Source organism: Aythya fuligula, chromosome W (genome assembly GCF_009819795.1).
Source record: "Aythya fuligula isolate bAytFul2 chromosome W, bAytFul2.pri, whole genome shotgun sequence".
Lineage (NCBI taxonomy): Eukaryota > Metazoa > Chordata > Aves > Anseriformes > Anatidae > Aythya > Aythya fuligula.
Window position 1 is genome coordinate 5498940 of NC_045594.1, and position 21081 is coordinate 5520020.

Consider the following 21081-nt stretch of genomic DNA (forward strand, 5'->3'; position numbering starts at 1 on the left):
AGTGCGAAAGTCTAATGGTGAGTGGAGGCTAACAGTGGACTATAGGGGTCTGAACGAAGTCACACCACCACTGAGTGCTGCAGTGCCGGACATGCTGGAACTCCAGTACGAACTGGAATCGAAGGCAGCCAAGTGGTACACCACAACTGATATTGCTAATGCACTTTTTCTCCATCCCTCTAGCAGCAGAGTGCAGGCCACAGTTTGCTTTCACTTGGAGGGGTCTCCAGTACACCTGGAATCGGCTGCCCCAGAGGTGGAAACACAGCCCTACCATTTGCCATGGACTGATCCAGTCTGCGCTGGAGCAGGGGGAAGCTCCTGAACACCTGCAGTACATCGATGACATCATTGTGTGGGGTGACACAGCAGAGGAAGTTTTCGAGAAAGGGAAGAAAATAGTCCAAATCCTTCTGAAGGCAGGTTTTGCCATAAAATGAAAAAAAGTCAAAGGATCTGCACGAGAGATCCAGTTTTTAGGAATAAAATGGCAAGATGGACGCTGTCAAATCCCAATGGATGTGATCAACAAAATAACAGCTATGTCTCCACCAACTAGCAAAAAAGAAACACAAACTTTCCTAGGCGTCCCGGGGTTTCGGAGAACGCACATTCCAAATTACAGTCTGATTGTAAACCCGCTCTACCAAGTAACCCGTAAGAAGAATGAGTTTGAATGGGGCCCTGAGCAACGACAAGCCTTTGAACAAATCAAGCAGGAAATAGTTCATGCAGTAGCCCTTAGGCCAGTCCGAACAGGACCAGATGTAAAGAATGTGCTCTACACCGCAGCCGGGGAGAATGGCCCCACCTGGAGCCTCTGGCAGAAGGAACCTGGGGAAACTCGAGGTCGGCCCCTGGGGTTTTGGAGTCGGGGATACAGAGGATCTGAGGCCTGCTACACTCCAACCGAAAAAGAGATATTGGCAGCATATGAAGAAGTTCGATCTGCTTCGGAGGTGGTCGGTACTGAAGCGCAGCTCTTCCTGGCACCCCGACTGCCGGTACTAGGCTGGATGTTCAAAGGAAGGGTCCCCTCTACACATCATGCAACTGATGCTACCTGGAGCAAGTGGGTTGCACTGATTACTCAGCGGGCTCGAATAGGAAACCCCAGTCGCCCAGGAATCTTGGAGGTGATTATGGACTGGCCAGAAGGTAAATACTTTGGGATATGATCAGAGGAGGAGGTGGGTCGTGCTGAAGAAGCCCCACTGTACAACCAGTTACCAGAGAATGAGAAGAAATATGCCCTGTTCACTGATGGGTCCTGTCGTATTGTGGGAAAGCATCGGAGATGGAAGGCTGCTATATGGAGTCCTACACCACGAGTTGCAGAAGCTGCTGCGGGAGAAGGTGACTCGAGTCAGTTTGCAGAAATGAAGGTCATTCAGCTGGCTTTAGATATTGCTGAAGGAGAAAAGTGGCCAGTTCTCTCTCTCTCTACGGATTCATGGATGGTAGCAAATGCCCTGTGGGGGCGATTACAGCAATGGAAGCAAAACAACTGGCAGCGCAGGGGCAAACCCATCTGGGCTGCTGCATTGTGGCAAGATACTGCTGCCCTTGTAGAGAACCTGGCTGTAAAGGTATGCCACGTAGATGCTCATGTGCCCAAGAACTGGGCTACTGAAGAACATCAGAACAACCAGCAGGTGGATCAGGCTGCTAAGATTGAAGTGGCTCAGGTGGATCTGGATTGGCAGCATAAAGGTGAATTATTTATAGCCTGATGGGCCCATGACACCTCAGGCCATCAAGGTAGAGATGCAACATACAGATGGGCTCGTGATCGAGGGGTGGACCTGACCATGGACGCTATAGCACAGGTTATTCATGACTGTGAAACATGTGCTGCAATCAAGCAAGCCAAACGGTCAAAGCCTCTTTGGTATGGAGGACGATGGCTGAAATATAAATATGGAGAGGCCTGGCAGATTGATTACATCACACTCCCTCAAACTCGCAATGGCAAGCGCCACGTACTTACAATGGTGGAAGCAACCACCGGATGGCTGGAAACATATCCTGTGCCTCATGCCACCGCCCGGAACACTATCCTGGGCCTTGAAAAGCAAGTCCTATGGCGACATGGCGCCCCAGAAAGAATAGAGTCAGACAATGGGACTCATTTCCGAAACAACCTTATAGACACTTGGGCCAAAGAGCATGGTATTGAGTGGGTGTATCACATCCCCTATCATGCACCAGCCTCCGGAAAAGTTGAACGATACAATGGACTGTTAAAGACTACATTGAAAGCAATGGGCGCTGGGACATTCAAAAATTGGGATACGCATTTGGCAAAGGCCACCTGGTTAGTCAATACTAGGGGATCTGCCAACCAAGCTGGACCTGCCCAATCAAACCTGTTACGTAATGTAGAAGGGGATAAAGTTTCTGCAGTGCATGTAAGAAATATGCTGGGGAAGACAGTCTGGGCTACTCCTGCCTCGGGAAAAGGCAAACCCATTCGTGGAATTACTTTTGCTCAGGGACCTGGATGCACATGGTGGGTAATGCAAAAGGATGGGGAGGTCCGGCGTGTACCTCAAGGGGATTTAATACTGGGTGAGAGTAGCCCATGAGTTGAATTGTATCATGTTAATTACCATATAATACTGTATGTCATCACTAGTATGACTGCTATATACCATAGATGGAAATGGCGATTAATTAGAATGTACAGGAAAGAGTGTAACCTGAGCATGACGTAAATGGTATGGAATAAGGGGTGGCTAGATGTCCTGGTTTCTGTTAGGACAGAGTTAATTTTCCTCCTAGTAGCTGGTAGGGTGCTATGTTTTGGCTTAGGATGAGAAGTGCGCTGATAACACCCCGATGTTTTAATTGTTGCAGAGCAGTGCTTACACCAAGCCAAAGATGTTTCAACTTCTTGCTTTGTCCTGACAATGGGTAGGCTGGGGGTGCAGCAAGAGCTGGGAGGGGACAGACCCAGGACAGCTGACCCAAACTGGCCAAAGGGGTATTCCATCCCATCTGACATCATGCTGAACAACAGATATAACAATTATTATTATTTTCCTGTCTTAATAAACTGTCTTTATCTCAACTCACAGGCTTCACTTTCCCATTTCTCTCCCCCATCCCAGAGAGGGAGGGGGGAGGGTGAGCGAACGGCTGCATGGTGTTTACCTGCCAGCCCGGTTAAACCACAACAGTATGTTATTCACTGGAGAAGAATGTTAGGGGGGGGGGGGATGATTCGGCAGGCAGCTATGCAAGAACAAGAATGAACTAACACAACACAACACGCACACACCCCCTAGCACCCCCTGGACCGAGAATAATTCTGATAGAGCAGAAATATCTGCTTATCTAACTGGGATAATAACAACCCACAACACAGAAATCACATGAGAGACTCAGGTTCAGAATGAGAAAGTACTCGGGGATGAATCCTGAGGACCCGGTAGCCCAAGGGCTCTTTAATGTTCATTTTATGATTAAAGCCTGGCAGGTATACAGAAAAAGCTCCAGAAGGTGGGAGGATGTAGTGAACAGTGTAGGTAGTATGAAGGTGTATGCCAGGAGGGGAAATGAGAAGGAAAAGTAGAGAGCGAAACATGGCATTCACAGCGTACTGGGTAGTGAGGCAGAGGGGGAGATAGAGGGCCCAGGATGGAAAGGAGAGGAAGAGAGACAAAGGAAGGACAGACAAGGAAGACTGCCTGCGTTGCAGCCTAAATCCTAGCAGGGACAGGCTTTGAGAAGATGTTTCAAGTGTGGCCAGGCCGGCCACTTCAAACAGGAATATCCGGAGTGGAAGAATGAGGAGAGATTGCTATTATAAATTCAGAATAGGGGAGTCAGGGCTTCTCAGAAAGCTAGTTCCCTGATAAAGGAAAAAGTGTACCTCAAGGGCTCCTCAAGTGTACCTCAGTGGGGATCACTTCACAATTATTGTTACGGGCAAAACAGACATAGCATAGGAAGATTAATAAAACTTATTACCTATTTCTGACAGGCTGGAGCAGTGAGAAACAGAGAAACAAGCTGGGGGTACCTTCCCCCATCCACTCTCTTCCACCTCTTCCCTGCCCTGAGTGGTGCAGGGGGGCTAGGAGCGGGGGCTGCCATCAGTCCATGGTGCTGCTCACAAACAGTTTCCACTGCTCTTTCCTTTCACAATCGTTCTCCCCCCTGCTCTGTTCTGGGGTCCCTCTCGTGGGGTGCCGACCTTCCTGGGGTGGTCCTGCGTGGGCTTCTCCACAGGCAGCGAAAAACAGGCTCTTTGGGAGCTGCTCCAGGTGTGGGTCTGTGCCGTGGGGTTTATTTGTCAGGAGCGGGTTGGTCTGGCTTGGGACCCCCTGGGGTCCAACCCCCGCGATCACCTGCTCCTGCGTGGGCTCCTCTCCACGGGCTGCAGTGTGGAGATCTGCTCCACTGTGGTACACCACGGGCTGCGGGGGTCTGCCTTCCCCACCAGGGGCCTCTCTGTGGGCCGCCAGGGGGGCTTCGGCTCTGGTACCTGGAACACCTCTGCGCTACACTCCCCCTCCTCTACATTGACCTTGGTGTCTGCAGGGAGGTTTCTCACTCCTCGCTCTCCCAGCTGCTGTTGTGCAGCAGCTTTTTATTTTTTGCTTTTCTTGGATGTGCTCTCACAGAGGCACAAACTGCATTGCTCAAGGCTCGGCTCTTGGCAGCGGTGGGCCCCTTTGGAGCCAGATGAAACTGGCCCTTATCTAACATGGGGCAGCTGATAGATCCTTCTCACAGGTGTTACCAGTGCAGCCCCTCCACTACCAGAGCCTCACCCTGTGAACCCAATATAATGGGGCAGCTAGGTCATTGCTGGCCTGTAAAGTATCAGGAATTAAACTAACTAATGAAACCCTAACTGCGATGGGGGTAGAAGGGACTGGGATAACAGTGCCACTTTTTGGGGACACCAAGCTGAGACCAGGGATAGAACGATCACTGGGCAGTTATTGTATGCACCCCAGGCATACAATACTAACTCGTTGGGAAAGGATTTGATAATTACATTGGGCATTCAAATAGTAAATCGCTAGACTGGAATAATGGTGTTGTTAATGGGGTACTCTCAGACCCGAGAGCAAAGATATATTCACCAATGACTGGAAAGACCCTGAAATGGGGGTGGAAGCAGCAATACAGATGGACAATTTTACCTCAGGGTTTTACAGGGCCACCAATGTACTTAGGCAAGTTCTAGAACAGATTTTGGAGCAATTCCAACCTCCTGAGGAGGTGTTACTGTTACAATATGTGGATGATCTTTTATTGTCAGGACAGGAGAAAACATCTGTGAAGGAAGCCACTAACAAGCTATTCAGCTTTCTGGGAAAACAGGGATTGAAAATATTGGAAATTAAAATTAAATTTGTAGAAAGAGTAGTCAAGTATTTAGGGCATCTAGTGTCTGAGGGGGAATGAAGAATAAATCCAGAGGGGATTCAGGGAATTGTTGAGCTACCCCTACCCAAAACTAAAAAGAACTAAAAAGTTTTAAGAGAAAGAGGTTTTTAAGGAATTAGGAGTCACAAACTCCAAAGGAAAATAGATACTCCCTGAAGGGAGAGAAATGCTGAAGAAAGTGCTAACGAGGCAAATATTAACTGTTTTGCATCAAGAGGGTCATTGGGGAATTCAAGCAATGTGTGACGCTGTGCTATGGAAATATGTATGTGTAGGAATATATATATATATGCTCTGGCTGAACGAGTACGCAGGAGTTGTGTAGTATGTCAAAAGGTAAATAGGAAAATTATGCACAGTCAGCCCAAAGGGGGCGAGAACCAGGAATTCAACGCTTCCAAAATGTACAGGTAGATTTTACAGAACTCCTTAGAGTAGGTAGATTTAAATGCTTATTAGTCTCAGTAGATCATTTGTCAGGGTGGGTGGAAGCTTTCCCTTCAGTATCTGCTGCTGCGAACATGGTAACTAAAATAATTCTAGAACAAATAACTACCAGGTATGGAATTGTTGAAAATACCGACTCTGATCGAGGAAATCACTTTATGTCAGAAATATTGCAAGGGCTAACGTGGACTCTAGGAATCAAGTGGAAACTTCACACTCCTTGGCATCCTTCCTCTTCTGCAAGGGTGGAGAGGACCAGACAGTAAGGAAGCAATTGACTAAGTTCTGGAAACTCGGCTTCCCCAAACAAAGCGCTTACCCTTGGCACTTCTCTGAATTCAAACTGCACCAAGAAACGATGTGGGAGTTTCACCATGTGAAATATTATTTGGATTGCTGTACAAAGGGAATGAATTACCTCAATTTGAGACAATGAGACAAAAGATGCTTTTCTTAAGAACTATATACTCAGGCTGTCGTCCTCTTTGTCATCTCTCAGGACCCGTGGACTGTTAGCTCAAACCCACCCTCGGTAGCCCTGATCCATCCATTCCGAGAAGGAGATTGGGTTCTGATGTGAACATTGAGAGAATCGAAACTGCAACCTGAGTGGGACGGACTGTTCCAAGTGCTCCTGACTACTGAGACGACAGTAAGAACGGCTGAGAAAGGGTGGACTCATACCTGGGTAAAAGCATCAGTTAACCCTGATACCTGAGAGACTGCATTAACAAAGACTTTTAAGGTTAAAACTGTTAAATTTATCTGTTGTAGACCTTTATCTTCTCCTTCAAAGGACTCTTAATGAATTAATGAGTAAATACATTGATAGAAAACTCAGGGGGCAATAGCACTGACCCTGGGTGTGGAAATATCCATGAAGTAGGGAATCATCCATACTGTACTGAATATGGTAGCCACAGGAATGCTAATATACATAATGCACACCAGATACAACATGAGAATCCTGTAACCGGATGGCCTGTCCCGAATGACAAGGGGTGGTACTGGCTATGTGGCAATAAAGCCAGGAAGATGCTGCCCCTAGGATGGAAGGGAGCTTGCACCCTGGGGGCAATAATTCCAAATGTAACTGTTATTGAAGACCCACAAAGCCAAAGCCCCTTGAGACCACACGCAGAATTAAGTGGACTCCAGATAATCCTCTAGTAAAATTCTCTAGCATTTCACAGTTTTGCAAGGTGGTTTTTACCTTGGTTAGGGGTGAGCGAATTAGAAAACGCTATTGTAAATATCTCAGCTATAACTGAAGAACTAGAAAGTAAGTTTGATAAGTTTGCAAAAATAGTACTCTAGAATCAAACAGTATTAAATGTATTAATAACCTCATAAGGAGGAGCGTGCACTGTAATTAATACTAGTTGCTGTATATATGTAGATCAAATAGGACGAATTTGACTGATCTCAAAAATATTTGGGAAAAAAAAAACAAACAACATCCTACATAGAGTAGCTCAAGATGACACTTCCTGAGGACTTAGAAAAATTTGGGAGAAACTAACTTTGAGACAATTCTATTCAGGTAACCACAAACAACTATTTGTTGGTATTGTAATAATAATGGCATTGTATATCTATCATCCCTCGTGACATCCGAAGAAGAATATTGCGCCTTAATGTTGGAAAAACTCAAGAGTGCGGTATGTGAAGAGGTGCAAAAACAACAATAGGAGTAAGAACAGAAGAGGGGGGGGAATTGTGAGAAACTAAGTTGTGTTTTTGCAGTAGAGAACTAATTTTCTGTATTCCAAGGTAGCTGTGTAGTCATAACAAGGAGAAATGCTAAGTAGATAAGTGGACAGTAGAAGGTCTCACTGTTCCAAAATGAGGTAGAAGCTTGAGAAAAACAGGATGAGCAGTGTGGGAACAGTAAAACAAAGATCACAAGCTCTCAAAACATAAGAAAGGGGAGGAAAAAAAAAAAAAAAAGGAGAAATTAAAGGGTTGAAAAAAAAAAAAAGTACATATAGAGGAGCATCGAGAAAGGTTATGATTTGTTTACTATAATGCGCTCCTAATTAGCAGGATGCCTGCCACTGCAATTGCAAATAAAATAGCTTCACAGAAGGTCCTGTCTGAAGAAAATTAGTGGAACATGTGTGTTGTGAGAAAAATCTCATGGTCTAATGCTTAGAAACAGAGTTACTGTGAAAGAAGAGTTCTGAAAATAAAAACTAGAAATAAGCAACAATTGCTGATGTATGCTACTTCATCAGAAACTCTCCCACAGAGCACACAGCACATGTTCAATGTTCACCTAATGATACGGGAAAGCAATCTGGAGAGCTCCTGTACTAGTAGAGTCAGCACAACTTCCAGCCTCCGGTAGGAACCTGAGCAGGAGCGTCTCTACACAGTTTTATTGCACCAGAAGCGCAGCACAGCCAATATTCCCAGGCCACCTCTTCAAACAGTGGATCAGGCAACCCAGTATAAAACAGACTGTCTTGCCATTTTTAATTTATTTAAAGGATTAGGAATGATAGCCTCGATGTTTCATTTAATTCTTAGCTCCAAGGCGGAATTTTAGGAATATCTTCACACAGCATTTAGGCAGTATTTCTGAAGTTTCCAGACACTTCCCCCCCCCCCCCCCCCCCCCAAATATTTGCCTTCATAGCTAGCACGTAAGCAAGACCAGCAGAAATTCTGCTGTATCTTTTGTCTTGCCACAGAAGTCATCTCATGCAACTCAGAACTGGAGGCCTCTTCTGCTTACTGGAAGAGCATACCATAGGATAACCACTGGATAACTACTGCCCTTAATCCAGGGAGGACTCAATAGTTATCATTTACCAGGTTTCCAGAGCAGTTCTACCACTAGTCCATACTCTTCCCTGGAAAGCCCACCCATGGCTGTACTTCAGTACTGCCCTTTATTAATCATTTGCACAGGGCTACTGCCTGCAGCAACAGGACAGGGACCCAGGTCTGCCAGGCCAGAGCAGAGGACAGCAATTGCTGAAAGAAGTCTTCCAAAACTGGTTCTCGCCCCAGATAAGTGACAATAGCTATGAGGAGTCTTCCCACGTGTGCTTTATCACAGAATATGGAAGCAGCAGATGTCAAGAAAAACCCAAATAGTTGCATTCTTCGCTTTTTTACACATCTCCCATTTTTCCCTTTTTGAAGGCTGACCACTGCTCACATGCTTCAATTCAGTCAAGCTTTTGATGTTTTCTCCCACAAAGCAAAGACCCTCAGGGGTCAGACTCAATCTTGTACTCCTAAAACACATTAAGGTCTTCTGTTCCTAGCCTTCTGGGACTTAAAGAGAGAATGCTCTGCTTGCCTATCACAACCAGCATGGCCTAATACTGCTCAGTTAGGCTGCCAATTCTAGCAGCTAGCATGTGCCAGAGTTATTTGGGTCTAAGTCTTCCATACTTCTTCCAAGAACCATAACAGTCAAAACACGTGGACTCTGCTGTAACCAAAAAAAAGTATCAAAAGAAAGTCTGATTGTTCTTCCATGTGGTCATTTCCAGCCTGCCTTGACAGATTTCATTTTTGTCCTTTGAAAGAGACCTGCAGTGGTCTAGAGAGGTTTCCTTGGAAGAAAAGCAGGTTACTTCTTCGGACTTTTGGGTTTTGTCTTGCCTACACTCACATGAGAAGGCAACAGGAGAATCACCTGTTGTAGACATTACATATAAAATCCTCGTTACTTGCCAAGACACCAGCATGCAATGCTCCATGTTTATTCTTTTCAAGTCAGAAGACACACTGTAAGAGGTAGGCACAGACAGTTGCAGGAACAGAAGAAAACACTGTGGTAGCACGAGCTGGCACAACCTAAAGCAGTATTGGCACACTGGCAGCACTTCTCTGAAGTTTCTGATAAGAATCGCAGCCAAGGAGATAACCTAGAATAATTCAGACATCTGCAGAGGCACGAACTGCTATACGAGGAAAAGGCAGAACAGTACTCATTTAAGAATTGTACAAGTTGACAACAGAGACTGGTATCACCGATTAGTTACCTAACACTACTGAAGCGGACAATTGTTGTCTCTGAGGCAGGAAAGTTGCCAAGACAAAAGTCACTTTATTTACTTCCTCACTTAAGGTTTCTATTGAACAGAACAACAAGCCATCTTACAGCGTGCAGAAAGAACCTACAGGACTTTCACTTTGCTTCAGATTTAAATCCAAAAATCACAGAGAATTTTCGCTACAACTGTAGCGTGTTACACATAAAATGGATAGCATAACACAGTGTAACGGGTATAAGGTATATTAACAAGACTGAGAAGAATCAGTCATTGATATCCACAGGATAAACATCAGACCCAATTCTTTTGGGTTGCTTGAAGAAAGGAAAACCTTCAAGTTTATCACAGAACAGCTTGTGTCTGCAGGAAGTACTGACCAGGAAATGTCTCAAAGAAACACTTTTAGATGCTCAAGACAGAAGAGTGGTGCAATTGTTATAGAAGCAGGTAGAGTCATTTAGGTTGAGAGGCAAGAAAGTCATGGTTGCACATGAAGGGGAGGCAGCACAAGGGAAAAACAGGACATGATAAACATATCTGACATGCCAAGAAGGTGGATAACATTTCACACCTCCATTCCCATCAAACATTTTACATATACTGCTGGAAAAACTATTTTTCCATCTTCCAGAAGCATTTCAGAATGAATTAGGTAAGAGTTTCCCCCATTCTGTTGTACAGAAATACCTGTTTCAGAGATTTGTTCAGAAATAGGAATGCTGCTCCCTTTTCACATATATTTGAGACTCAAGGTGGCCCTGCCCACCCAGTAATTTTTACAGTAGAAACCAAAGTGCCTGACTGCTAACACTGTTCTATTCCAGCAACTGCTGGGAGCCCTACAACATGCCCGCTCATCATCCCTGCAATGAACACTGCTCTAACCAGAGAGGTGCAGAACAGTATACAAACATCCACAAGATGATGTTTCCTCACAACAAGTAGGAACTCGCACCAGTACACAAATAGATATACTAACCAGTGAGGGCTACTGCCAATCAAGTCAAACTCAATTTTAAGACCCATAAAGAAGATTTCTCGTGTTCTTGTTGTATTGCCTGCACAGATGAGGCTTACTACAATTGGCTAAAATGTAATTAAGCCATGCGATAGCTGTATCATGGCTGATAGCAGTAACGGCTACCTCACAGATAATAAAGTGCTGGATTATTTTAGCAAGCTAGCATTACAGAAAGACAAACACCCCAAGTCAAAGAAACCACAAATACGTGCAAGCACAAGCTTACCGGCAATGGAAACAGCTTCCCATTTACTTTAATGCACAAACTATTAGGGTAATTATCTTCTTGAGGACAGCTTGTCTCTGCCAGGCATAACCTATATCCCAAAAAAGAGAAGGCATAATTTTCACGTGTCACTACATTCATGTCTCCCCACAAACATCAAGACATAACTTCTTGATTAGCTAATATAACATAAAGGGAATATCATGAAACAGGTACCTTAGCTGAACTTGGACTGTGTAATCTCTCCTGCCCCCTGGCAAGAAGTCCCTATGACAAAGAGAAAGGAAAAGAGAAGCACCTATTTAGACAGCAGGTCTCATAATCCAGTCATATGCAGAAAGAACTAATACACCTATCCCATCACTAAGTTTTGCTCTTATTTTACTAAGTTATGATGCGGGGGGGGGGGGGGGGGGGGGGGGGCGGGGGAACGGACAGGACACAACAGGTTTTTTTTTGCTATCCAAAAAGACTCTGTTCACATCACAGGTCCTGTAAAAACATGAATCCCGGGACAAAAGATAAAAGCAGCCTTCCATTCTTGCAGCCAGGAAACATGCAGGGAATAAAAGCCTACCACCTCTCTAAATAGTAACAATTACTGTTTCAAATAATTATCAGCTCCTCAATAGCATCAGATTTACCCCAACTACATAAAAATTCTGTGCTAATTCCAGAAGAAGCCAGAACAGATTATTTCAGCATAACTATCGTGCAGATCATCATTCCCCACCTGCAAGCTTATGGGATGCATCAAAAAAATAAAGAATCCCCTTGTCCTGAACTTCTGTAAAAGTGGTTACCACACTATGCCAAACACTTCTTACCTGGAAATACAGATTTCTCTGACCTGCTGAGGTGTTAAAGCAAAGATAAAAAACTTCTCTTGGAACCTCTGAATACTGCTCTGTACTAGAAGAAAAAAAAAAAAAAAAAAAAAAAAAAAAAAGAGACAAGAGGAGGTTTAGCCATTATGATTAAAATAATTGATTAGAACAGGACCTGCAAGTGAGTTTTTTCCTGAAACAACACACAAGTCATTTAAGAACACAAACAAATTGTTGTTGAACTGCAAGCCACTGTCAACAGGAAAGCAACAGAACAAATCATTCATTCAGCTATATTCAGATGGCTAATATCACATTACATTTCAGTACTAAAGAAGTTTGGCAACCTGCACTGTAATCCTCAGGGGAAGAAAGGTACAAACAACAAAATGTAACACTGGGTACCTGGAGGAAGTACCACCAGAGAGATGTTTACAACTATTTTAAGGTACTATAATGGGAAAGTGCACACCAGGAGCTATTAATGGACAGCTGGAAAATTACTCAGTGCAGAAACAGCTAGATGTAGCTAAGTTGTTGGGGAGGAAGGTAGGGAACAACTCCTAATGCCAAAGAAGCCAGCTGCACTCTGCATCTGGGAATAGTCAGCACTAAACTTTAGGGAGGGAGGGTGCCAGAAATAAAGATAACTTGCATATCAGAATCCTACTTGTCTGTCAGTGATGGCAGGCAATAGTATTTTTGTATTAAGGATTTATAGTATGTACATAGTTCTTTTCACTTGAACAGTTAGAAAACTTGACCTGAAATAAAGGTAGACTAGACTTGTCCAATGGTTTAAAGTATCCAGCAAGAAGAACAAGCCTAAAAACAACACCATTAAACCAGCCAAATGGAAGAGCTAGGCTGTCACATACACTGTAACATTAAGAGAAGAAAAATCTGCCTGGAAAACATACAAAAAGGACAAATCCAGGTGGAATAAAAACACACGCAAGTTCCTCAAGCAATTCAAATACATGGTATCATGCACATGTTAGACAGCATTTTATATTTCAAAATATTGGGACACATTTAAAATTGAAACTTGTACTGTACCAAGTGGTGGATTAAAGCTAAACCCCACATCCACAGCTGCTCTTATGGCCTCATAAAAGAATACATATGCAGTTGCCTTTCAAAGAACTGCAATGAAGCAGACTACACTCCTAGCACTGAGCTATGTGCCCGTTTGATTTCTGAATTCTTAAACACACATTTATTTCATGTCTCAGCCACTCATATCTATTAACTTGGACTATGATCTACCCATATGTGGTGGTTTTACCGTGCTGGGCAGCTAAACCCCACAACCGCTCTCTCACTCCCCCTCCTTTAGATAAGGAGGGGGAGAAGTAAAGCAAAGAACAACTCACGGGTTGAGATAAGGATAATTTAATTAAAGGGAAATAATTATAATAATTAAATAAAGACTACCATGAACTAAACAATTTAACTAAGGGGAAAATAAAAGGGAAAGGGGAAAAAGGGAGGAAAACAAACAAACAAAATAAATGAAAGCTATATGGAAGTGCAGAGGAAAGAAATTACTCTCTACTTCCCACAAATGAGCGATGATTGACCACGTCCTTGAAGCAGGGCCTCAACGCACGCAGCCGGTGTTCGAGAGGAGGACCGACGTCTTCTCAACGAGAGCCCACCCCTCCCCTCTTCTTCCTGTTTCCACCTTTTATTGCTGAGTGTGACACCACATGGTATGGAATATCCCTTTGATTGGTTTAGGTCAGCTGCCCTAGTGATGTTTCTCTCCTCACTTTTTTTGCCCACCCCCTAGGAGGGTTAGAGAAAGGCCCAATGCTGTGCCACTGCTGCTCAGCAGTAGACACAACACTGGTGTGATAACACTGCTGTTCCAGCTACAAGTACAGAGTACGGCACTGTATGGGCTGCTGCCGGGAAAGTTAACATTCCAGCCAGACCCAGTACACCATATCAATCTGAAAATATTTAATAAGTCTTTCTTTCAAATTTGCTCACGAACCCACGCTAAAGTCACTAATTCATTATTTACGCAGCAAGCCATTCCTCACTTCTCATTTACCTACTCCTCATGTAGAGCTGCAGCTCCAGCTGCTGCCATCCTCAGGTATTGCATGGCGGGAAGAATTTTAAGGCAAGCAGGTACTCAGTTACATTCCTTCTGTCCCTCTCACCCACATACAGACATTGGAGAATCAGATAACCCTACTTCTATGAGAGCTGTGCAACACCAAGAGAGCCTACAGTTTTCAAGGGAAAGAGGATTTTCATGCAATTTTAACTATAACACACTGACACCCTGATGAAGCATTCAGTTTAAGAAGCAAGCATTTCCAAAACTGAAAACAGCTGTTACAGATCGTTTTCCAGCATATTACTGCCACCTCCAGATATCATTGACCAAAACCAGTAACTGCATAACAGAAATACAATGCAGAGGACACACCACATTAGATGGGAGAAGGTGACCACACATCTGGCAACAAGCCTGGTTAACTACGAGCCAACAGTTGTCCTGTAATACAGGATAATTAAGGAATGTTGAGGGATTTTTGAAACAGCAAGGAGGACATGACTTGCTGCAGCTGAGCAAACCAAGCTACCAGGACGACTACGAGAAGTTCCCATGACAGTGTTCCCACATCGCCCAATTGAGGAATTTAGAAAAATATTGTTGCCAGCAGCTGGCTTCAAGGACAAGGTCTACGTGACTGCTAATCGCAAGGGGGTTGTTTTCTTGCAGGTGGGGTTGTTTTCTTGCAGTTGTTTGTCTGAGTGCTTTTGACCAATAATCTTGTGTGAGACACTATCCGCCCCTGTTAAGTTTGCTATAAAAGTCAGGCTATTCGGGTAATAAAGGGAGAGCATGATCTGACCATACTGGTGTCTGTCGTGTTTTTGGCTGTTCTTTCTGCAACAAAGGAATATAATTAATGTATTCAGCTACTGTATAGAGTGAACGTGAGGAGGAGGGAGGAGGAAGAAGCTGGGATGAGCTATAGAGTCAGCCGATCCCAAAGCACACATTGATATCAAGCCCATCCATGCATTAAGACAATAATAGGGAGAGGGACCCTCTCCCTAACAGGATGCCATGACACAAGCACAAGTGACTACAAGTAGTGTAAGGAACACTTGCTAGTAATGCTTGCTGCTTTAGATACTGGAGGATGACTAGCATATGCCTCACTTAGGTAAATGTCACAACCCAAGATGCTTATCACTTAAAAAAACTAAAGAGTTTAGCGGGATGCAAACAGCTTGCAAAATGCTAACAGTGTTTCTAAACAGTATTACTAAATCATCACAGAACATTTTCTACCCTATAAGGTTAAAAAAAAAAAAAAAAAAAAGTTAAATTTCAAGCCTATTTCCAAATAAATAGGCTCAAGAATGAGGCATTTGAGTAAGCTAACTCAGACTTCGAGTTGTTTGGAAGACAAAGATCTTCTCTGCATTTTAACATCCAGTATGGCAACAACCAGCAGGCTGAGAAGCTACCAATAAACCAAGCACAAAATTCAGCATTTGATGCCCAAAGAAAGCATCTCAATGCAAGATGCCAGAACCTGCAGAACTGTTGCCTCTGTTGCAACGAGATAAATACAAGCTAACAAAACAGTGAACTTGTTCTCCTTACACTGCAGGAACTTAACTACTGACCCTGAAATCTTTCTCCTGCTGGCCTGACAGGTGTTCTTCCCTTGTATCAAACAGATACTTTAGGTCCAAATCATTCAGACAGAAGTAACTTAATATTGAAAAGAGAGTCACGTTTATCTTTAAATCTAGGGTATCAGCAGAACACAATACTTTTTTTATTATTATTACTAAAGTGGGGCTTGGCCCTTTGGGGGGCAAGAGGTAGAGAAAGGGCAGTGCCAGCACTAAGAAGAGAAGGGAATTTCCACTTTTCCCCAGCTGGAAAAAAAATAAAAATAAAAATGTAAGCCTGGACTTCGTGCTGTCATAAGCAATACCTATCCTCCAAATTAAACAACCTGCAGTACTATCAAACACTTACCTAGACTTGTAGGTTTTATGAGCACATCTAGCACATCATAAAAAGGCAGGCTTTTCAGCTGAACGTCAGGATGAACAGGTGGAATTGGAGGGGACGGCTGCTGCATCTCAAAGTGAGCCTTAGCGTCCTGGAGAAGCACAGAGCTGACAGGGGAGGAAGGAGACTGAGGCGTGACTGAAGTAGAAGAGAGCGTGTGAATCCCAGCAACAGCCAGGTCAGGCTCCACAGGAGAGGAACTACTGTCCAAATTGAAAATGATGGGTTTTATAGCTGATAAGTCTGAGAGTCCTTCAATCGTCCTTGGGTACCGACACCTATAGAGTTCTTGGATTTTTATCTGCACTGCTGAGCTGCACCCGCTCTTCAGTAAGTGCAGTGCCCTCATCAGGAGGTCATGTTTCCGTCCACTTTTATTACGTCCAGCAAAGCCCAACAACACTTGCAGTTCAGACACACGAAAACTTGATACCATATTCTGGAAAGAGAAATCAAGAGAAGCATAAGTGCACCGATAGTATAGTAAGTCATCTGTTCTGAAGGGCATGGTGAAGACCTGAACTTCCATCGTTCCAGTTCCTCCCCAGTCATCTTAGATACTACCCATACTCTTACCCAGAACAAGAGTACAGTTAGCTTAAAGCAAAGAAGTAATGTGTCTAGGAAGGTTGAGCTTGGTTGTGTTATTGGTTATAAGGACTTGTAGTTGAGTCGTTTCCACTTTCAACACCAAAGAAACAATGCAATGCTATCCTAACTCCACAGGAAACTAGAAGCATCATCTGATACAAAATATCTCACTTCATGGAAAAAATAAAAAATAAAAAAATCAGATAAATCAGTGTTATCTGTTCTCCAGTACATTTTAAGAAATAAAACAAGCGTTATAAAATAAGTTCTGCATAGTTTATTCTGAGACACTGTGGTGGTTTTACTTGGGTGGGCAGCCGAGCTCCACCACAGCCGCTCTCTCACTCCCCCTCCTCAAAGGGAAAGAGAGAGAAAATACAACACAAAGGGCTCAAGGGTTGAGATAAGGACGGGGAGATTGCGCAGTAATTATTGTAACGGGCAAAACAGACTCAGCATAGGGAGATAGTAAGATTTATTTCCTATTACTAACAAGCTAGAGAAGTGAGAAACAAAGGAAAGGAAACAAGAACACCGTCCCCTGCATCCACCCTCTTCTACCTCCTCCCCCCGAGCAGTGCAGAGGAACAGGGGTTGTGGTCAGTCTATAATGCTTCGTCTCCGCCGCTCCTTCTCAGTCACTCTCATCCCTGTGCCATGGGGTCCCTCCCATGGGATGCAGTCCTTTCCAAACAGATCCAGCGTGGGCTTCCCACAGGCAGCAGCTCTTCCAGAACTGCTCCAGATATGGGTCCGTACCACGGGGTCCATCCCTCGGGAGCAAACTGCTCCAACCTGGCTCCCCTACGGGCAGCAGCTCCTGCCAGGTCACCTGCTCCTGCGTGGGCTCCTCTCCACGGGCTACAGGTCCGGCCCGGAATCTGCTCCGGCAGGGGTCTTCCACAGGCAGCAGCCTCCGTCGGTGCATGGCCACCTGCTCCACCGTGGTCTCCTACACAGGCTGCAGCGTGGAACCCTGCTCCACCGCGGTACTCCATGGGCTGCAGGGGGACATCCTGCTTCACCATGATCCTCACCACAGGCCGCAGGGGACTTCTGCTCCGGCGCCTGGAGCACCTCTCCCCCTCCTTCTTCACTGACCTTGGCGCCTGCAAGGCTGTTCCTCACTCCTCTCACTCTCCCAGCTGCTGTGTGGCGCAGCGTTTTTTTTTCCCCTGTCTTAAATCTGCTCTCACAGAGGCGCAAAACGACATTGCTTATTGGCTCGGCTCTGGTCAGCAGTGGGGCCCTTACCAAACATGGGGCAGCTTCTAGATCCTTCTCACAGAAACCACCCCTATGGCCCCCTGCTACCAAAACCTTGCCACGTAAACCCACTACAATCGCCCAGCTCTCCAATCTGTCCAGATCCCTCTGCAAGGCCTTTCCACCCTCATCCGAGTCCACAACTCCTCCAAGTTTGGTGTCGTTGGCAAATTCGCTCAGAACAACTTTTAGTCCTACATCCAAATCATTTATAAAGACATTGAAGAGGACTGGCCCTAAAATGGAGCCTTGAGGGACCCCACTAGCGATCATCCGCCAGCCAGATGTGGCCCCATTAACCACAACACTTTGAGCCCTACCCATCAGCCAATTGCTCACCCATCGTATGATGTTTTTGTTTAGCTGTATGCTGGACATTTTGTCCAGTAGGATCCTATGGGAAACCGTGTCAAAAGCCTTGCTGAAGTCCAAAAAGATCACATCAGCTGGTTTCCCTTGATTGACTAGACGGGTAATCTTATCATAAAAGGAAATCAAATTTGTTAAGCAGGACCTACCCCTCATGAACCCATGTTGGCTGGGACCAATGACTGCACTGTCCCCCAGGTGTGCCTCAATAACTTCAAGAATCATCTTCTCCATAATTTAGAGGCTAGCGCACTCATTTCCGAGGCACTCCAGGTTACAAAGTAAGATGAATGGAAACGTCAGAAGGCATCTGTTCAGACTAGCACTTTAAAAAAAAAAAAAAAAAAGTTCTGATACTTTATTTCCAGTGAAGAAAGGAGAGTTCTGCAGTTGGCCTGAAGTCCCATTCCCTTTTCCCCCTCCGTATTTCCTGTGTTACTTTTGGAAAGCACCTCAGATGCGTACAATCTCAAAGGCACGTAGGTACCCAATTCCCAAACTATCTATCAATACTTACACATATCTAGATAAAGGAGCACAGTGCAGCAGAAAATGCAAGTCATGGCCCTGGCTCAAACATCAAGAGGAGCTACAAAAAGGAGAGCAATCTCTGCTAGTTAACAGCAGGGGTTTAGCCATCTCCAGAGCTACACCCTCTGAGAGCTCTTAAAAAGCAGGCTGCAAGTGAGTCAGAACACTAAGCAAGAAAACACACAAGCACAAGTTAAAAATAACCTTTGAACAACTGAGGAAAAAATAAGGCAATGCTTCTTAAACCCAAGATTGAGATAGAGCACTGCTTTCTCCAGTAGGGGAACACAATTCTTTCCCTGAGGTGTTCGTGACTGAGCTCCTCACCTACATCGGAGCAGTGTTAGTGCTGAAGAAGCCCTGGCATAGGAAATTCTCTGGTGATTGCAGCACATTTCCCACCACTGGTCAGACTATGACCAGTGGCGGGAAACGCACAGCCATCAGACCTTTCTCTATGCAGATGCCTAACTCCGCAGCCACATTTCACTGGCACAGCAGAGTTAGGCTGGGGGCAGGGAGGGCTTCGGCATCCCTGAGGCATTCAGTTGGCAGCACTTGTGCAGGTGGGGATGCCAGGCAAGGGCAATGCTTCCCTTCTCACCAAAGGCACCAATGGATCGGCCAAGAAACGCAAGGGAAGAAGGCAGGAAGAAATGAAATAAGCACCGCAAACAGTTCTCTGTGGACACACCTAAACCCCTTTGTGGGCACCCCCCGCCGAAGCCTGTCACACAAGAGCTGTAAAATAAAAGATTAAAGCCAACATGTCTGCGAGGAAATACAGCAATTTGTGCTTCATGGAGGAGACGAGCCCGGCGCCGGCTTCCACCCCGGTTCGGGCCACGGGCAGCCGCCCCGACTTTCTAAGACGTTGAGAGGGGGAGGAAGAAAGAAGGAAAAAAAATAAAGGCAAAAAAAAAAAGTAACCCCACTTCCTCACGGGAAAGGCAAAGGCAGCCCTGGTCCTGGTCCGAGTTCTCGCCTCCCAAGGGGAAAGGCCGAAGTAAAACCCACCCACCCACCCCACACGGCCAAGGCAGCATATCGGCCCCACCGCGCCTCTCCCTCCTCACCCGCAGCTCCTCAAAATCCGCCATTTTCTACCCGCGCCTTCTCGCGCCGCCGCCGGGCCGCGCCGCCGCCACCACCATCGGGAACCCAGTGCGCGCTCCCGTCACGTGACGGGATAAGGGCGGCTCCGGCGGGGAAAACAGGCAAATAAAAATTAAAGGCCCCCGGCCGGCCCCCAACCTCGGGGAGGCGGGGAGCAGGCGGCCCGCGGGACACCGGGCAGTTTGCGGGCCTGCCCCACCTCAGGGCTAGGGGCTCTGAGGGGCGTCGCTGTAAGGGCGCCCGGCGCCATCCCGCACCCCCGGGCGCTGCTTTTTCCCTCCCAATTAAGGGCGCCGCTTCTTCCAAAATTAAGTTTAAGTACACAAATATGTCTTTTAGGTAACCTCTAGGCCCCTCATTTCAATTATCACCATCCTACAGGCAAATATACGCACATCCTACAAGGCCTCGCACACGACTTAAGCAGAATTAAAATTCAAATTATTCACCAAAAGCTCCCATAAACTCGTGGTTCAAGTGTATTAAATGAGAAGATCAGACTCCAGCAGTAATTTTATAGCTTTCCTAGTTTTGTCCATCTAATTGAAAACACATCATTTGTGTTACAGTGATAATGAGAGAGGGAGTGAGGAGAATCTTATCAAGTAGAGATAGAGCACTGACAGCATTAAACTAGGATGCTACTTAGCGTCTTTGCTAACTATGGTGCACTGTGCAAATTAACTAAAGCAAGAAGCCTTGGGCCCCTTACCAAGGCCAGTCTCCTAATAAGAGTGTGAGCCTATCTTAAGAAACTGGCAGAAACTGGTCCTGATATTGTATAAACTCACTTTAGGATAGAATAAATCTTGTAGTTAAAATTTAATGAGAACAAGATATATGACATCTCGTTATCTGTTGACCTTTAGTTATGCTGAAACTTGAGCCAACTCGGCATTCCTGCGGCTTGGAAAACAACTGATTCAGCCAACTCGGCCTTCTTTAGCAAAAGGTGAAAAGTACACCATGAGGAAGACCTACGGTCTTCCTCCCAAAGACCACCGCCCACGTTCCGAAGACCCCTGCCCGCAATTTTTGGGAGGCTTCGCGCAAGCGCAAGGGCTGATAAGCTAATTAGCATACGAAGCGAGAGTAGGCGGGTTTAGGTAATGAATATGTGTCCTGGTTTCAGTTAGGACAGAGTTAATTTTCTTCCTAGTAGCTGGTAGAATGCTGTGTTTTGGCTTAGGATGAGAAGAGTGCTG

General features: G+C 45.3%; 1 protein-coding gene across 8 annotated transcripts in view; it reads right to left on the reverse strand.

Moving 5' to 3' along the window:
• LOC116501373 (E3 SUMO-protein ligase PIAS2-like) overlaps positions 1 to 19950 on the reverse strand; it is a 78306-nt gene extending 58356 nt beyond the window's left edge. For 6 of the 8 annotated variants that reach the window (XR_004254409.1, XR_004254410.1, XR_004254411.1 and 3 more), the window contains exons 1-5: positions 19837 to 19949; positions 15968 to 16442; positions 11944 to 12028; positions 11333 to 11383; positions 11117 to 11207 (exon numbers count right to left, since the gene is read on the reverse strand). Coding sequence is in view for 5 of the 8 variants with exons in the window: in XM_032206887.1 (XP_032062778.1) it covers positions 11117 to 11207; positions 11333 to 11383; positions 11944 to 12028; positions 15968 to 16442; positions 19837 to 19860 (726 nt within the window). In the remaining 3 variants the exon portion in view is untranslated. Of the gene's footprint in view, positions 1 to 11116; positions 11208 to 11332; positions 11384 to 11943; positions 12029 to 15967; positions 16443 to 19836 lie in introns of all 8 variants that reach the window. The other 2 variants (XM_032206885.1, XM_032206886.1) reach the window with 1 other exon arrangement.
• Positions 19951 to 21081: the final 1131 nt, after the last annotated feature.